General features: G+C 40.4%; 1 protein-coding gene across 4 annotated transcripts in view; it reads right to left on the bottom strand.

Moving 5' to 3' along the window:
- LOC113123554 (probable phospholipid-transporting ATPase IH) overlaps window positions 1-17,863 on the bottom strand; it is a 28,567-nt gene extending 10,704 nt beyond the window's left edge. For all 4 annotated transcript variants that reach the window (XM_026295730.2, XM_026295731.2, XM_026295732.2 and 1 more), the window contains exons 1-18: window positions 17,374-17,863; window positions 9,973-10,095; window positions 9,645-9,734; window positions 8,396-8,476; window positions 7,709-7,816; window positions 5,919-6,047; window positions 5,172-5,275; window positions 4,959-5,009; window positions 4,743-4,807; window positions 4,545-4,626; window positions 4,270-4,420; window positions 3,978-4,175; window positions 3,674-3,847; window positions 2,865-3,031; window positions 2,210-2,281; window positions 1,069-1,142; window positions 852-955; window positions 390-571 (exon numbers count right to left, since the gene is read on the bottom strand). In XM_026295730.2, the coding sequence (XP_026151515.1) occupies window positions 390-571; window positions 852-955; window positions 1,069-1,142; window positions 2,210-2,281; window positions 2,865-3,031; window positions 3,674-3,847; window positions 3,978-4,175; window positions 4,270-4,420; window positions 4,545-4,626; window positions 4,743-4,807; window positions 4,959-5,009; window positions 5,172-5,275; window positions 5,919-6,047; window positions 7,709-7,816; window positions 8,396-8,476; window positions 9,645-9,734; window positions 9,973-10,095; window positions 17,374-17,412 (1,994 nt within the window). In that variant the 5' untranslated portion in view covers window positions 17,413-17,863. The remainder of the gene's footprint in view (window positions 1-389; window positions 572-851; window positions 956-1,068; window positions 1,143-2,209; window positions 2,282-2,864; window positions 3,032-3,673; window positions 3,848-3,977; window positions 4,176-4,269; window positions 4,421-4,544; window positions 4,627-4,742; window positions 4,808-4,958; window positions 5,010-5,171; window positions 5,276-5,918; window positions 6,048-7,708; window positions 7,817-8,395; window positions 8,477-9,644; window positions 9,735-9,972; window positions 10,096-17,373) is intronic.
- Window positions 17,864-18,239: the final 376 nt, after the last annotated feature.

Genomic DNA, 18,239 nt, shown 5'->3' with positions numbered 1-18,239 from the left:
GGCATCCATCAAAATGTCAATCAATTACCCACTGGAAATAGCTTTCCCATACATGACCACCCATGTCCCTGCCCATCGCTAGTTTATCTTTTAGGAAGTCAAACTATCAGGCTGCTGATTGATCTGTTAGGATCAATGCTTAGGTCTACTTCGTCAGAGAACAAACCACCTCATATTATAGCAAGGTGAAGAATAAAAAGAAAAGGAAGCAGCAAAGCAGAATTAGCAGTAAGTCACCAATCTGAGCTCACACTGAATGTTTTGTCCCCGTTTAGTCGACTACACAAAGATGGCTTCACGACTCATTAATCTTCCCTTCTGTCCAGCCTGCTGATGCATTGTTTTTAAATCCTTCCTTTCTCTCTTTCTCTCTCTTCGTGGTGACCAACCTGTCCTCCACTGCTGTGGCGCCCAAAAGCACAAAGTCCCTCTCTATGATGTCATAGGCCTGTGCCAGCCTCTGCTCCCTGTCCTGTAAGGCTAGCTTGGCTTGAGACAGGTGATGGCATGCCTCCTCATATTCGGTCTCTGACAACCTTCGATAGGCGACGCACAGAGTCCTCAGCCCCTCCTGATGTTACAGTGAAAAGAGAGATTAAACGGATTTTTGATTTCCCATGACACCATTTTAGATGCTTTCCAATGTGAAGTGAACCTAAAATGAGTTTGTTAAAGTTAACTCTAGTAAACAGTAGTAATTTATGCTTTATTTTCTAGAGCAGTGCAACACGCTGTAAACACAAGAATGTCATATCACAGTATACATTTTTATAAATAAATTGCTGAATGGTAATTACAGTATGCTAATGCTGGTGTGACATGGTTTGCATATACAAACTCTGTACACTTACTACAGCATTCTGCTCCACCCGAGCTTTCACTTGCTCTACCTTCCCAGATACCACCCGTGGAAAAATGGATGAGTCTGCACCCTTACAGAAGAGCAGGTATTCTCCTGAGAGGCCACAAACAAATACATGCAAAAAAAAAAAAAAAATTAAAGTTCACCAAGCTTCCAGTGACTCATCACGGATTTCTATGTATTAATACAGTACAATTTCATTTTACCTGAGCTTGACTTGACTATGACGCTCATCCTCCTCCTGACTGAGTCGAAGTTCAGTACATGTAGCAGCTCAAACCTGAAATAGAGACAGCATCAATGTAAAAAATGGGTTCCTGTTCTGTTAACTTTCTAATTTATATCCATTAACCTTTGATTTTTTCCCCAAGTGTAGTAAATGAAGTAAAATTTGTCCACTTAAAGCCAACTCAGTTCAGCACCATCTCCTTGCTCACTGTCCTTTTAGTGGACAAGGTCTTTTTCCCCAGTTAATTACTTTTTTGGTAAGTACATGCTCTACTTGCTGTTAATTCAGTCTGCTCTGCAGGAATGTGTTAATGTGTTGATGTGAAAAAGAGGGTATTAACAAAAACAGAAAGCCATCAGGTGTTCAGTGGTTTGATGAGAAATTTCAAGGCTGCCTGTTTAGCACCCTTCAAATAACACCCTTATTTTACACTTCTAATATAATAACATTTGATAGTATCTTTTGGTTTTTCAGTCATTTTATATTATAATGTAGTATGTTTCCTATATCAAGAAACAACATTTTAATTAAGTACATTTCAGTCTAGTCTGGTCTAGTCTAATTAAGTACATTTTAGTCTTGTCTGGTCTAGACTAGTCTAATTAAGTACATTTTAGTCTAGTCTGGTCTAGACTAGTCTAATTAAGTACATTTTAGTCTAGTCTGGTAGTGTTAAGCTGACCGAAAAGATTTAGATTCCCTATAAAGTGATTCCTTATATATTGCCTTTACCCCTCTGCACTCAAGCTCCCTGTTTCCCCAAAATAACTTACTATTAACAGGCCAATGCAGAGTGACAGAGCGAGAGGATGGTTACATAAAAACTTCTCACAGATCAAAACATTACATGCTTTTCACAAAATAGTGCTCTAATGGAATCCTGCTGCCTTTCACTTATACAGATCAGTCTGAGCATTTTCATCTGACAGAGCAGTTTCTAAAAACAGCCACCTGCCCTCACCTATGTGAGCGTAGTGTTTTTGTAACCTCTGTTGAACATAAAACACAATATGAAGGCTCTTCGCCTCCAGGCAGCTGATGAATGGGCACAACTCCATCAAATAACTTACTCCCATTTCATCTGTGGTGTAACCACAGTGAACACTTAGCGGACCAACCTTTCAATCTCATCATCTTTGTTGAGGATCTCCATGTAGTTGTCTTTCAGCCTCAGGTAGGTATAACCCAGCCTGGCAATAAGAGCAACAGAAAAAGGATTTGTTAGAGTCTGACAGCAGGCATCCATATCCACTGAGCAGGATTCATTGGTATCAAAATATAGGCAAAGGTTGTTTGGAAGAAGAGAGCAGCTCACACACACTGACTACAGTAACCTATTTCACATCTGTGAAAGCTACACAGACCATGAGAGCAACATTCTGTGATGGGGCACGTTTGACCATGTCTAATGTGTATCTACGACTACATTCAAGACTGGAAATAGCAGTGTGGTAACAAAAAAAAAAGGTAAGGGCCTGTGTTAGTGTTAGCATTTTGCTTCAGGTACTGTCAGTTTGTTCAGCAATTGATTTCAAAGTTAATCAGACACTAATGCACTCCACAGTAGTTTATATTACTATTAGGAATCATCAGATAACTCTCTATTTCAGTTGTTAAGGTTTGTAACTAATCGCCTCATTTTATGACACTGCAGATGGACAATGATCCCACTATGTTTTTGTGATTGAGGGTCAGAGTCAACACAACTATTAGAGTCACTATTCTATTGCTTAAGGACCACACAAAAAAAATGGTGTCTTTTATTTTGTTTACCTTTTCATTCCCTCCACTAAAGCAACCTCATCAGGTGAGGAGGAAATGTAGAAGGAGGTGGGTCTGCCCTGGTGGATACCTCTTTTGATGCCATCCACTGTCTCCTCCTCCTTCACCTGCACCGTGTGGCACAGACACAGCGCCCTGAAAAACAGGTCCTCGTGCTCCTACAGACACAGATGAGTACATAAACAAGACATAAGGATATTGCTTTTATGTTAATTAGTGCACGGTTAAATTCATTTTAATAGTTGCCTTCCTGATGTTTTCCCTTTTTAAAGCAGGAAGCAAAAATTCCTTGCCATTTTTGCATGTTAGTTTGTTAATTGCTATGTTTTTTTTAACAAACATTTCCCGGAAAAGTTTTCTGGACAAGCAATTTCTTGCAGGAAATATTCTCTGTCTCTGCTTGTCTGTGGTGGCCATTGCTGCTCGTGCTGACTATACAAGTTTATTTCTATTAAATCTAAACAATCACTGTTGTCAGAGAATGTTGCAAGAAATGCAAGGCTCATCACTTTTCTGTGTACCAGAGGACCTTTGCATGTAAGACACAGCAACCACTCACGAGTTACAAATAAATGTTGAAATTTTCATGGTTACACTGTGGGCTGTGTTTACTGTGTTTTCCAGTAGTGAAAATGAGCAAAACACATATTTGTTTCTATTAAAATGTCAACCCCCTCAAATGTTTAGCTAAAATATCTTTTCATTTTTTGTCTAAATCTCTGCTCTGTAGCCAAGTTAGTGCAGTTACAATTCAGGGTACATTTAAAGCCATGTTTACTTTACAAACACAACACACTTACTCTCCTGTATCCTCCCGGTGATGAATCAATCATGTCTATACTGGAAGCAGCACTGAGGATTTGGCCGTTGCAGATGGCATGCGGGATGTAAACATTCCCATCGACACAACATTCAATAAACTCCATGTTGTTCTCAGTCAGAGTGCCTGTCTTATCAGTAAACACATATTCTACCTGGGAGGGAGGAGGAATAGAATAAAGGCATGTACAATCAGATACTGTGTGCAAATGCATCTGTGTGTGTGTGTGTGTGTGTGTGTGTGTGTGTGTGTGTGTGTGTGTGTGTGCGCGCGCGCTGATCTACCTGCCCCAGCTCTTCATTTAGGTCGGAAGTGTTGACCTGAGCACCTTCTCCCAGCTCTTCATCGAACATATCCTCATCCCAGGTGATGAAATAGGAGCCGAGAAATTTTTGCATCTCTACCGTCACATACATAGAAACTGGGATGATGTAATTAAACAAAACCATGAAAGCCAGGAAGTCTGTGAAGGCTCGGATCACCTGCAGAAAGACAACAGCTATGAAGTTTAAGGGAAATTAGATTTGGAATTAGGCATCAATATTTTGCTTTGAAAGTAGAGGATGATGGACGGACCATGTGGCGCTGTCGTTCATTCTCAGTTCTGTGGTTGTACCAGGGTTCGTCTCGGTCAGGAGACCACTGCCAAGCATATTTCAGAACCGTGTTGATCACTGCTTTACTGATCAGGATGCACAGATACACTACCAGAAAGGCATTCATCGACCTGCACAGAGATAAAGTAAATGTTAGCAGAAAGAAAAGGGGAATGTACCAATCCTTAAAAAACAATTACTGACAGGCTATTTTTCAAAACCATGCAGTGAAAGGAGTAGGGAAATTAATCATACTTTTCTACAGCAGAGCGTTTTTGAGACTTAGACTGGTAATTAAGTGCCATCTTGGTCTCCATGCCGGTGTAAACTGCAACAGCTGAGGGGAGATACAACACTGGTTTGCCAAGACAATAATAACATCTGCTATTTTCCCAACCTCCATCAAGCATGACCACTTTCAACAGACATGCATTAAACACAGTGGATTACTACCATAAATATGTTGTGTATTCTTCAGTGTGGCTCCTCTAAGGAGCAAGTTCTCAGCCCCAAGTGGTCTGCAAGAATGAAACAGAATCCCATACAGTGTTTATTTCAGACATTTAATTAATCTGAGAAAAATAAGTCGACATTGTAAAAACTACAGTAAAAGAGAAATATTTAAAGATTAACTGTCCACCAAAAAAAATAGACCAAGAGTACACTCACCTAGCCACAGGCTCTTCTTTGTCCCTGTAGATATTAATACGTCCCACAAATCTGAAAAAGTCACAGCAAAACCAAATAAAGACACAGTAATATAAGAAGATTCATTTGTATTCAATTAACTTTATTTCTGTAGCACCAAATCGGAATAAAAATCATCTCAAGGCTTTTGCAGGTCTGTGTGTAAAGATGCATCAGCGAGGGTGTCAGACTCACTTGTAGAGGTCAGGCTGCGGTTGTTCACATTCAATAGTGGCATGTAGCGAATCCACCTCCTGCTCCGTTCTAAAGGCCATGGTATCTGGTACAGCATAATAGGTCTGAAATAAAAAGGTGGAGGAAGGGGGAAGGAAGAAGAAGACAACAGAGTAAAATGTCACCCACAGCCACTAATGAGAGCAGGGTTCATTTGACTCCTCAGCCTGGCTTCCAGCAGGTTTTCTAAATGACTGGGAGAAGCAGGGAGGTGAGCTTTCACAAAGTGTTTCGTGGGTCAGCAGAGGACATCATGCTGGGATGGTGAGCACATCAGGGAGTTGCCCCAGAGGGCATGTGTGGAGGGCGGTTTGAGCTCTCTGTGGCATATGTGTGTATAAATGTATGCTCAGCCATGCATATGGTCGTTTGAGTGACATAAATGAACATCAGAGGAGAAGCGAAATGTGAAATGACTCTGTGTCACCTACATCTTTATGCATTTGTGAGACTGTGCACCATGACTTAATTGAAAAGTGTGTGGATGCAATGCAACAATTTCTTTCACTACTGAATTAATCTGTTGATTATCATCTTGGAAAAAAGGTTCAGTACTTTGGAAGGCCTTAAATTTAATCTCTATCTCTATCTATATTTTTTACCTTTGGCTGTTTTAGGATCAAAGATGATACAAGTGAAGATTGAATATTTATAAATATTAAATTGAATGTTGAATATTTAATCAAAATCATGCACTAGTCCTGGCACCTTGTGACTAGACTCCCCATCCAGGCTGGCAGTGGTAACATAGCAGGTCCCATCGTGACGGCTGGAGGACAGCAGAATGAGGTCACAGGGGAAAGTCTCATCCTCCCTCACCATGACGATGTCTCCCACCTGACAGAGCAGTACAGACACATCACACACGCCATAATGGCTTTCATATCAATAATAAATGAGAATTATTTTGATGAGGCATTCACGTAAACACAGCGAGCAAAAGACATGCAGATGGACCTGCGGGTAAAACGTCTACTCATCCTTTAACATTCTTTTTTTTAATGTTTTCAAAGGATTGAGAAGTTGCGTAACGGATTATGGGAGCAGAGCAGCTTAAGCTCTGATAAATCCCGTCTCCACGGTGACCATACACATGACACACGCTCTCTGATTTTGCATGATTAATATATTCATCATTATTCCTGCTCCCAATTCACACTCTAATCCTCTGTGTTTGATCTACGGAAGTAAGAAAACACTGAAAGATGGAGGGGCAAGGAACAAACTAAGAGAGAGAGAATGACGGGCACAGCAACAGACAAAGAGAGACAGAAAGCAACAGAATAACTCTTTTTTTTCTGTGAACGTGAATATAAAACGTCCGATCAATGACACTCAGTGGAAACTACTGCTTTAACACAACCTGGAATTCTCTGTAACCTTTAAGACAGGGCAGCTGCATTGAAGCCTTATTCTAAGATGACCCCCAACATCCCACACACTTTCTACACAGTCGACAGGAGCAGCAGACGCAGCAGAAATTATATACCTGCAACCATTAAATAGCCTCTAGCACAGCGGTGAAACGAGCGAAATATACTATACATCTACATACAGGGTGCTGAGACAGACACTCACATTATGGAGTCTGACAACTTTGTTTTTATTCAGGCAACATGCAAGCTAAGCAAAGCTGCTTCTTGCTCTTTGACAGAAATCTTGACATTGAACGCTGCATATGATACCGAGGACTAGGACTACTGTAAATAAAACACACTGTCTCTTTATTATTCTTGCTGTAGTATTGCTCTGAGCTCTCTGCGGTATTTCCTGAATATTAACAGTGTTGTGTGTTTAAAATCTAAATTGTGTTTAGTCTTGTTTTTGCAACAAGGTTCTAATCCTTAAGGCACAGGCCCATTAATTCTAGGAAACAGAAGAACAGTTTCACTTTGTTACAACCTAAAATAGTAATACTGAACTCATGATCAAATGTCCACATCACATGCAATTCCTTGTGTATGGGTACTGTTCTTGAATTTGACCTAGGAAAAGTAGCCTTGTAAGAACTACTATATTGAAATGCAATTATAGAATACAAATAACATCAAATGTTTCTGCCAAAACAATGTTAGCCATAAAGAATATAAGAAATTAGGTTTAATACAATAAAAATTACAAGGCATAAACTGAGCCACACTACCAAGAAGTATCTTCTGTTGCATCAGAATGACATAAAAGAACATCAGAGGATGATGACAGGAATATTCTGACTTATGAAATACATCAGTCTTGTTCATTCTGCCAGGGATTCTGCATGATGTGCCAAGGGACACTCTGATTGCTCCTCTACTGCAGTTTCAGGGTAATTAAATTGGTGGGAAAGACAAGAGCAAGCAAGAGGGGAAGAAAACAAAGTTAGAGAGGACTGCAGAAAGGAAGACAGGGGAGATGGGGGGGGGTGTTTGAGAGCAACAGAAAAAGTGAGCTATGGAGCTGTACAGTAGTGTTGCTTTGTTGCCTCAGGTGCTATACTGCTGTAATGAGGGCACACTTACCCGTAGCTTGTGACTCTGTGTCCTCACCACCTTCCCCTGCTGCACCACGTCCACCGGACACTCATTTATAGAGCAGTCGGCTTTGTGTCTGAGCCAATCCTCATAGCCCTAAGACAGATGCAAGAGAGGGGAAGAGAGAGCAAGACAGACAATGAACAGGAAGAGAAAGTCAATGTGTTGGTTGGTAGGGTAGAAAAAGCAAACATAGATTATTGTGCAGAGAGAACCGGGGCCAAAGTTTTGCAAGAAATCAAGAGTAAGGGGGTAGGGAGGTGAAAGTCATACATTGTATTTAATTAGCATTGTGCTCCCTGAGCTTAGTGACCTCTTTTCCAGCCAGCATGTCACGTTTTAGATTTATGTCCTAGCAAAGCTCAGGCTTCCTTAGCTAGCTTCATCTATCACTGAAAGTACCCCATCTCTCAGTACTGGGACACGGTACAGAGGATGCATCTCCCAGGGGCATGGGATCCTCAGCTAGAGTGATTAACAGAGAACATTCATTATCATATTTCTCACATCACTAGACAGATTCAATGGCATATCCTTTCATTGAGAGAGGAATGTGTATATACAGATAATAGACCAGCTGATTGGTAATATGTGTTTGTGTGTGTGTATATTTGAGGCTGGGAGTCAGTGTGAAAGGGGGATGGATTTGGGTGAGCACATTTGTGTGTGTCGTACCTGTTTTATGGCGGTGACAGTGATAACAAAAAAGAGGGGCAGGCCGCTGGTGACTGGGCTGGTGGGGGTGTCGATGATGAGCTGCAAGAGAGAGGAACAGTGAGAGGAAGCTGCAGAAGGAGGATGGAGGAGGGACAAGAGAGAGGAGAAGAGAAAGGAAGCCAAGTAATGCAACGCCAAGTAAGGAAGTGTAGCGGGGAAAAGCTTCTGTAATAAGAAATCAATAGCCAAACTGGCAAACTTAAAGCATCCCAGTAATCAAATCATGTTTACTTGTATGACAAAGCATGGCCTTTCTACTGTACCATACCCAGCTTCTTCTACTAAGAAGCCACAATATTTCTCATGCTACTGATTAAATATACAGCACACAAATACTCAAGCTGTGTCTGGTCCATTCTGCTGGTAAAGAAATTGTTGTTTCTTCCCTGGTAAGTTTTTCTTTCAAATATTTGGTGCAATATAGTAGCTCAAAGAAAAAGCTGCTTCTTTTGGATTCTGAGTTGGACAGATCAACACTGAGCAGTGCAAATTCTAATTATGGTGGTAATCCCCATCCAGGTAACCTCGAACACAGTTGCAGGATTTAATTGTTAATCTTGGATCATTGCTCTTATTTTGAAATCAGGAACCACACAGGGATCAGCCCTCATATGATTGGCTAATGTATATAATCATTAAAGAGAAGATAGCCTCATCACTGAGAAAATGCAAAGATGTAATGTATGGCACAATTGCACACTTTTATGGGGAACTTTTAAAAAAAGGTTACTCAGTGCAGAAATGTTACAACTGCTAGATAAACTGCCATTAACTTTGGCACTGACATTGATGTAACAAGTCAAGTGAGGTTTTCTGGTTCCATAAATCTAATAACAAGCCACGCTAACTCTGAGCTTTACTTTACTAATCTAGCTTCTTGACAATAGGGCAATTTAATATACGCTGTATAGTGACAGACTACATGTATAAAAAAATGGGACAATGTTGAGCTGTCAAGTTTCTCCAGCTGAAAATATCTTGATGCAAAAGCCACAGACTGTTATAAAAATGGGTCAGTTTCATCAAAGAAATAAAAACATATCACACACATGGCCTTAGAAATACAATATGTAAAATCAGTGAGATTTTCGAAATGCTTTGTTCTTTTTCCTTTGAGAAATCAAGAACTGGGACAACATTATAGCTTTGGGGGTTTTATTTTTAGGCACAGACAGGTGGAGAAATAAGCACTTCATAAAACTCTCACCTGCACCAGAAATATGACTAAGAAGTAGAAATTTGCAATTCTTCTGAACTGCTCAAAGAGGTTCTTGGGAATGAAGTTCCAGAAAGTATACTGTGGGACAAAGTGACAGCAAAATTACAATCCAGATATAAAAACAAAAGCACATCATTAACCTCTCTTCTGGCAAGACAAATGGTGATGTACAGCTTGATGAGCACAAGAAAAGTGAAATGTGTCATCTGTGTGGCCACGAAAGAGACTATTTGGTTGTCTGAATATGCAACAAAGATCAAAAACATGATGAAAAACAATGTCACTGCCTTGGCTCACTGGGCTGTGGTTCGCTCACCTTCGAGGAGACGATGCGGTTGTCGGGGTAACGCTGAGGGATGTAGGCCTCAGCTCCCGGAGGAGGTTCTTTATGCCCGATGTACACTGTCCGGCTGTCCACCCAGTTCTCTTCCCCTACGCACTGACAGAGAAAACGGTAATATATAGATATAAAACGTAATACAGGGGTTGAATCACACTGTTCGCTAACAATTCATAACCTACTATTATCTTTGTACTACTACAACCTTAACTACTTTGTTTCAATAAATACTGAATTTGACCAACACTTTGCACACACATGCCATAATGTGTTTAAATCATGTTTTTGCTGAAACAATTCATAGCAAAAGCATTTGTGCTGGTTGTAGTTTCTCAGATGTGAGGATTTGCATATTTTTTGTTTTAGATGATAGAAAACTGACTATCTTTGGGTATTGGGTGCTTTGGCAGATAAACGGGTCATTTGAAGAATCTTTCATGTATCTTTTTATGTTCCTGCAGGACCTCTCTGCAGTCTGCACTCCGCTCCAGACTGTGATTACTCATTTTCCAAAACACTTACTCTGTTTGCCCAAAGTCATGATGCTAAATACAGATTGAATCACGTGCATGCAAACTTCCATTTCAGTTCAACTGTCATCAGTATTACACCCAAGTTGCTCCCCGATGACTAAAAGTGTGCATTGTGGGATTTTAGCAAAGCATATTGTTTTTCAAGGTACCCTTCATAAAACACTATTGTTGGAAAAGAGTCAAGAGACCCCAACATTCAGCTGTTTGTTCCATCTAGCTTCTTACGTCGCTCCTAATGCTTTGGCCTGAGTGGGCGGTGTGAGCGTAGCCTTTGGCAAAGCAGCCTGCCTGACACAGCTCAGTGCAGAAGAGTTGACCATTAGCAGAAAAGTTCTGGAACAAGCACTTTAGTGGAAGCAGTGGTTCACTGGTTTAAATGTATTTTATCACCTCCAGTGACCAAAACTTTTAATGTCCTTGTTTAGGGTCCACATGACGTAAATTTAACATCCAAATCCTTTTACAAGCCTTCTTAGTAACTTTGTAGATTTAAATCCATATGTCAGCTAATGAAAGTTTTTCTAATGAAATCAGCAAGTAAGAAAAAACAAACTGTCAAAACAGAAAATCACACAAGCTCAGAGTCACATTTCCTCTGTGATCAACAGGCATTTGGGATAAAAATAGACATGGAGCCAACAGTGTAAGCCAACTTCAGACCCCTCCAAAACTGCAGGTGGGGGTTGACATGACCCAGGGAGATACAGTTAGATGGAAAAAAAGATTGGGAGCAAGTTGCATGAGATGCAGTGGAAAACCAAAAATAGCTCCCTGGCTCCTGTTCTTCAACGTGTGTGGCCAACGTTATTTTGGCTAATTAAAAGGATCCCGTCAACACCAGGCTTACTCTGGGTCGGTTATTGGGAAAATTGTGATAATTATAGCAACAGATCTTGATGTTTTATCAATAACTTTCTGACCCTGCCTCTAAATTAATGAGGCCTTTCTATCTGAAATTGACTTGCCTTGGTTATAAACTAGCTGAATGAACACACTGCAGCTTTGAAGGTTTGATCTTACTGCTCTGATAACAACTGCAGATATATTTAAAGACAGCTCAAAATACATGGAATATCCAAGCCAGTGTCAAATTACCATGAATTAAAAAAACAAAACAAAACAAAACTTGATCCTGGGCCATGATCTGGGGTGGGACAATAACCCAAGTAGTATTTTTTTAGAATACTAGATGATAGTATTCACAAATAAACAAATAAAAACAAAATAAACTCACACAAAGAAAAGGATCCAGAGCAACAAATGAATATTTTTGTACATATTCTTATGTGCCATATGGGTAATTTTGAGTTCTATGCTATTGTCATATCAATTACCATACTAATAATTGTTTTACTTTTCTACAAGAATTTAAACAATCCCCCCCAGCTGTATCTAAGTCTACAGCATATCTCTTTCTCTCTTCTATGGCTTTTCAAACATTTTCCTCCTAAATCCACACTGTCCTGATTCTATCATTCAACCGCTCATTTTTCTATCTGTACTGTTCCCTCCCTTTGTTCCCTCCATCTCCTGACAGTGTGTGTCACACGCTGACACTGTGACTGTGTGAGGGGGGTGGAGAAAAACACAAAAAGATTTTATTGTGTTTCCTAGTTATCTGATCACTAATCCTCACTGAACCGTATCAATCCCCGGTCCGCTGTTTCTCTTTACTCTATCAGATGGGCTGGTTGGTTGCAGGACATGGAGGCTTTATCTTTATTAACAACAATGAAACTGTCTCCTAGCAGCGAGGCTGGTCTTACATCACCGTCACTCATCAACCATGACAGGATGGGTTTAATAACCACAAATGTCCCATCACCTCAACCTCTCTTTTTATGTGCACTCTCTTTCCTTCCAATCATTTACACTATTTTTTATTTTCAAAACGCCAAGACAGCATTTCTTGTTCTGCCCTTCTTGCTGCAGGTGCATTGCTCCACAGCATCTTACAGGACAGAGGATGTGTAAATCTTTATTGTGGAAGAGCAACACCCGACTGTGGCAGTGCCATGATCTAGCAGTGCTGTATTTACGACGCAGCTTCATTCTATCACAGAGGTGTAATAAAAATGTAAACACCATTAACTGGCTTTATTCAGTGGCTGTTTGTTGCTGGCTGCTATCCCACCATGCTGTGCTGCAGAAGTGCACAGCATGGTGCGCATGTATCGCACAGATCAAATTCCTCTGACTAAGCTTTTCCCTAATGAGCTACTCATGTTAACTGGACAGAGGATTTAGAAACATACAAACATAGCTACACAACACCCATTTGGAGCATGAGGCAGATTTGAGTTCTACATTATTAATTTAATAGTGGTATGGAAAAATATACAGTAATAAATGTAAATGTAAATGCTACTGAAAGAAATTTTAAAAAATGAATGCACGTTTCTGAAACTGTTATACTGGAGACCTACAGCTGGATGCAACTGTCCTTCATAGCTTAGCTATATTTAAAGCTACAATGCCTAATATTTAGAGCGATGTATTAGTAGAAATGGAATATAATGTTGATAAACATGTTCTCATGAGTGTGTAATCATTGAAAATACTAACTGTTGCATTTTATTAATATAAGAATGAGCCTTTTAAATCTACATAAGGAGTGGGTCTCCTTACACAGAGGCAGCCATGTTGCGCCACCATATTTCAACAGTAGTCCAGAATGGACAAACCAAACACTGGGAATTGTGTTTATTTTAAAACGGGGTGAGGTATGATGGTTGCTCAGAAGGTTTCATTTGGCTATCTCACTATTAGATGCTGCTAAATCTCTCATATTTTGCACACTGCACTTTTATCTGTTTACTAAGTTTATGCATAACTAAAATAAAACGGTTGCACAACACAAACTTACAACTGCATAAAAAGTACTTGTCAATAAATGTACAGTGGACTGTACCTGGAATGTATATAAGGATTAGCTCACAAATATACTGTACAGTATATTCAGTTTTGACTGAAAAGTATAATATATAAGGCGAAATCTGGTCAAAACACCTGAGCCAACATTTGATAAAGTGATCGCTCAAAGATGTTAAATAACACAAACAAGTAATGCTTGACTAGAATATGAAACAAGGTTGAAATAAAAGCAGCAGTGAGGAAATATTAAATCAGAGAGGTAATGTAGCTCACAGGGAATTCAAGTGCCATTAACTCTCATAATTATTTATAAGAGAATATTATTTTGGATGGGGGCAATGCTCTGTAGGTGTCAACAGAAAACTGGTACTGGACTGGTATTTTGGTTGAAAATGTTTGAAAACTTGTGACTTTCAGAATGTACACTTTCAAAGCCACGAGACAGATCAGACACCTCATGTGATAAATAACTTTATACCTGCAAAAAATTAAAAGGACAAATATGAGATGATTACTTTAAAACGGCAACATTTGTATTCTGTCGTTGCCCCAGCTTCCTCTCCCTCTTGACTTGCTGTGATCCAACTGTTACATAAGTCCTTAATCCAGCTGTGCTACTTCTCCTCTAACCACCCTCTCTTCTCTCCTTTTTCTCCTGTTGCCATAATCTGCAACCTAAAAAAGATTCTTCCATTTTGTCTGGATTTAATGCCAAAAACATGCTAATACAAACCTGAAACAGTGTCTTATAACAAAAAAAACATTCTTATGAGCCAGCATGTCGATGGATGAATGCCTTCACTGATACACAAACAATCCAATCGGCCCAAACACGTATCTTGTGCGACTTCGCCACCTACAGAATCAGTTTCTCCACCAGGACCTTATCTCCAAGGGATGCAGTGAACAGGAATAGACTGCCTTTAAGTGTTTGCAGCAGTGAGAACTACTGCTGCCTTTCAACACCAGCATGGGGACTCAAAGCCCTGTAAAGTTGCTAAAAACCTTTCTAAAGCACTTCAGCACTCTGGGGCCTGCTGGCACCTTAGTGATCAAAGGGAGACATCTCTGGCCTTTCTCTTTTATCTGCTGAGGCTGTGAGAGGTCTCCGCTAGAATAACACAGATAAGATGCAAAGGAGGGTGAGGACAGAGGAGGGACAAGGATAAAACAAGCTGAGAACAAGAGAACGCAGCAGCCACAATGCTGATAGAAATCAAAACGTTGCTACCACAAGAGGATATTATATGAAAGTCATAAGTAAAAAGGTAATCTCCACAATTAAAGGGATATATTGAAGCTCATAGAAGACATCTGGTATTTTTAACATGGCCATCTCCTACACATGCCAGCACCTTCTTATCCTGATCATGACCTCATGCAGTCCTCGCAGTTTGCGCCTGTCTGAGGCATCACGCCATCGCTATTATTAATAGCAGACGACAAAAGGGCATTGAAGAGAAGGGAGTGGAGACAGTGGACACACGTTGACCCACACAAACGCACACGCAACACAGGATCTGTTCGAGCCACGAGAGGTTATCTTACAGATAAATCTTGTTATAAGTGAAATGTCTTCCTGTCATGTCCTGGACAAGGGTCTGCTGATATACCAGAACAGGAACACACACAGACAGAGTCCTATAATACCTTATATCTTATTGCACAAGGATTTAGCCATTCTTTTGTGCCAGCAGAGTGAAAAACATTGAACAGATTTAAGTTATTATGCAACAAAGTGTTCCTTTTAAACTTCACGTACCGCAAACATCATGACCCCATATATCTTTTTACAAAAACTATTTCCTGCACTGTACAGGCTCAATTCACCAGCACTTTTCTTCCATTAGAAAACAGGAAGTACTGCCTTCAGAAAACTGAATTTCCTTCTCGTTAGAAAGTGATGTACTGGATGCATGTGTATAACTGTCTATAGTTAATAATAAAGTGTAGCTGATCACACAACAGAATATAACAATAATCTCAAACAATGACTGCAGTTTTTGTCTGGTCACACTAAATTGTCTTTACACATTGTATCTTTATTGCTTTTATGATGTGCTTTGTTTTTTGGGTGTCTACAAAACTTTTCATCCTTGTCTGCTTCCTGAAGAGAATCTATCAGTTTCATTTTTCAAGTTGTTTAGTTCGTGTTTTTTTTTTTTATATCTGACATTAACACTTGTCTCTGTATTAATGGTTTGTGGACTGTGTAAACACCACAGTCTACAATAGCGCTCAACTTTATCATTTTACCCCTGGAAAAGTCAGATATGCCCTGCTGAATAAATAAATAAAATGTTGTTAATAAACTGAAGCATGCAACGTGAAGCTGAAAAACACAAACATCGCTCACTCAGAACGCATCAAGGACAAGCCGCAAGTCACCTGCAGCCGATAACAAGGGAACAAGATAAAAAGTGAAAGGCTCATAAAATTGCACAGTGGAATAAAGTGGACTAAATCAGAAGTACATAATTTAATGCCTGAAGAAGATTTATGAACTCAACTATATTTTTTTTTTTTCGGTTTAACAGAATTATGAAAGAACTGGAGACTACATTTGGGCAGTGACCTTGATGGGAGTCTGGTGCTCTCTTCGCAGAGGAAAGGTTTGGGCACCTTACTTATCACATGTTAATCAGCTTGCATGTAATATTTGTTTTTCTACTGCGTCTCATTAAGGACGCAGCTGTTCAGAATATGGCAGGTTTAACAGAAGGTGATACACAAGTAATAGAGGCCTAGATATACACCCACCATCCGTCCTATTCTAAATCAATATGTGGATAATTGAATTCATGATTAATTCCTTGTCTACTCCATAACGTTTCAGAGTGAAGATGCAAAGGGAAAAGGGTGAGAGATGATGGGCGTGTTCATTGACCCTTCCCTCCCTCATCTCCACCTCAATAGTGGATCTGATTTCCCCTGATGTTCCCCTGCTGGAGCATCCATCAAACTCCCTATGTACCTATCTGCAAATACACACACACACACACACACACACTTACACACTAAGTGTAACATCTCCATTTAATGTATACAACACAAGCTTGACAAACCAGAAACACACGGGTTCTAAAGGATGTACACACCCACATGTACAAACAGTCCCCTTTCCAGCATCTGAGCCACTTTAAAGGTTAAGTGAAAGGGTCATAGATTGTATATTGCAGATGTGTCGACACCCGACGTGAGCTCAGTGTATTGAAGATCACCAGGCTTATCAGAGTTGGTTCCTACAATTACACACATTTTTAAAAAACATCTAATTCAGTCACACAACAATCAGCTGCATCCTGTCCTGGCAGATAATCAGAGGCTGCTTACGGCATTGGCCTGTCCAGCCCAGACCAACCAGTGATTTGATTAGTTCACCATGATCTACTTTGTTATTTTGTGAATATTTCCTGCTCACAGACACTAAAGCACAGAGTGAGTTGATGCCATCTATCCCTCTAGTATAAAACCTGAACAACTTATTGCTCTATCAGGCAGGAAATGAGTACAGCTCACAAACTAATGCTGCAGAGCGGGTCCCTACAAGGCGTCTCAAGTCTCTCCTGTGAGTCCTGACTGGGATGTATTCCCACTGCACACTGGTTCAACTGGGAGCCATGAGACATTTTAGTATGCATGCATGTTGCAGCTCACTAACAAAGTGGGCCAGCCAAGTTCATTTCTATTCTACATCACCACCCATCACTGCATCTGTAGCCACTGGCACATTCCCCATTGAGCCCTAGAAAAAAAAAACACTAAAGCACACAGTCAACGGCCTGCCAGAGCCGCTCCAGTCAACTATTTATCACTGGGGATGGGCAGAGTGTTTATCACCCTGCGCGTCCACGCTAGAGCATGGCAGAGTGCAATCCAATACGCAGCTGAAACATGTATTTACATGTGTACATTTATGAGCGAACACTGAGCTGCAGTTGTAAGAGTTTTGACAGACGGCGGCTCTTACGTATCTGCGGATCATATTCCGGAGCAGGCTGAAATCCATCCTGGCGACAGCTCCGGTGTGCGGCGACTAAACTGTGCAGCAGAGACGTTCAGCTCCTTGGGTCTTCGTAAACGCTACCTAATGTGGACCTTTCCACCAGAATCCATCGCTCACCGCGACCGGCCTGTCTGGGATAGCGAGGGGCTGCGGCCGCTCAGTCGGCTGTTATGATTTTCATGTCATCTCTGGGAAGAGCCACGCAGGGACCGAGCAGTTACAACGACCCACTCTCACGCTGCTGCCCACATTTCAGGAAGAATCTCACCGCATGCAAACGTGCAAACTTCCGGGTGGTGTTGCTGATAACTCTCCGTTGGATAAGCAGTTTTATTCTTGCAGGAGACGGTGTGTGTGTGTCTGTGTGTGTCTGTGTGTGTCCCGCTCCGTGTCACAGCGGTGGCCTCGGTGTAAGGGCAGCGAGGAGCGTCCACGGCACTCACCCGTCAGATGACTACGCTGCGCATGCGCACTGACATTTTCTCGCATCTGGAATGTCTGAATACCGTAATAAAATACTATGTGCACACTAATCAACACTGACACAATATAAAATATCTACTATAGCTATATAATCAAGTAAAAGTACATGTATACATGAATACAATGTATTTCAATTTTATACTATTTGACTTTACTAATATCAGACCTGAAATATTATACTTTTTACTATATTATTTTACTACATACACTATATTTGACAGCTTTAGTCACAACTTACTTATATTAGATTAATCAATTGTCAGAAAATCAATTAGGATTAATTACTTACTTACAGTTTCTCAAATGTGAGGATTTGCTGCCTTTTCTTATTTATTCATTTTTATTTA

The sequence above is a fragment of the Mastacembelus armatus genome, chromosome 21, assembly GCF_900324485.2.
Source record: "Mastacembelus armatus chromosome 21, fMasArm1.2, whole genome shotgun sequence".
In the NCBI taxonomy this organism is placed as follows: Eukaryota; Metazoa; Chordata; class Actinopteri; order Synbranchiformes; family Mastacembelidae; genus Mastacembelus; species Mastacembelus armatus.
This window is presented reverse-complemented; position numbering and strand designations above follow the sequence as displayed.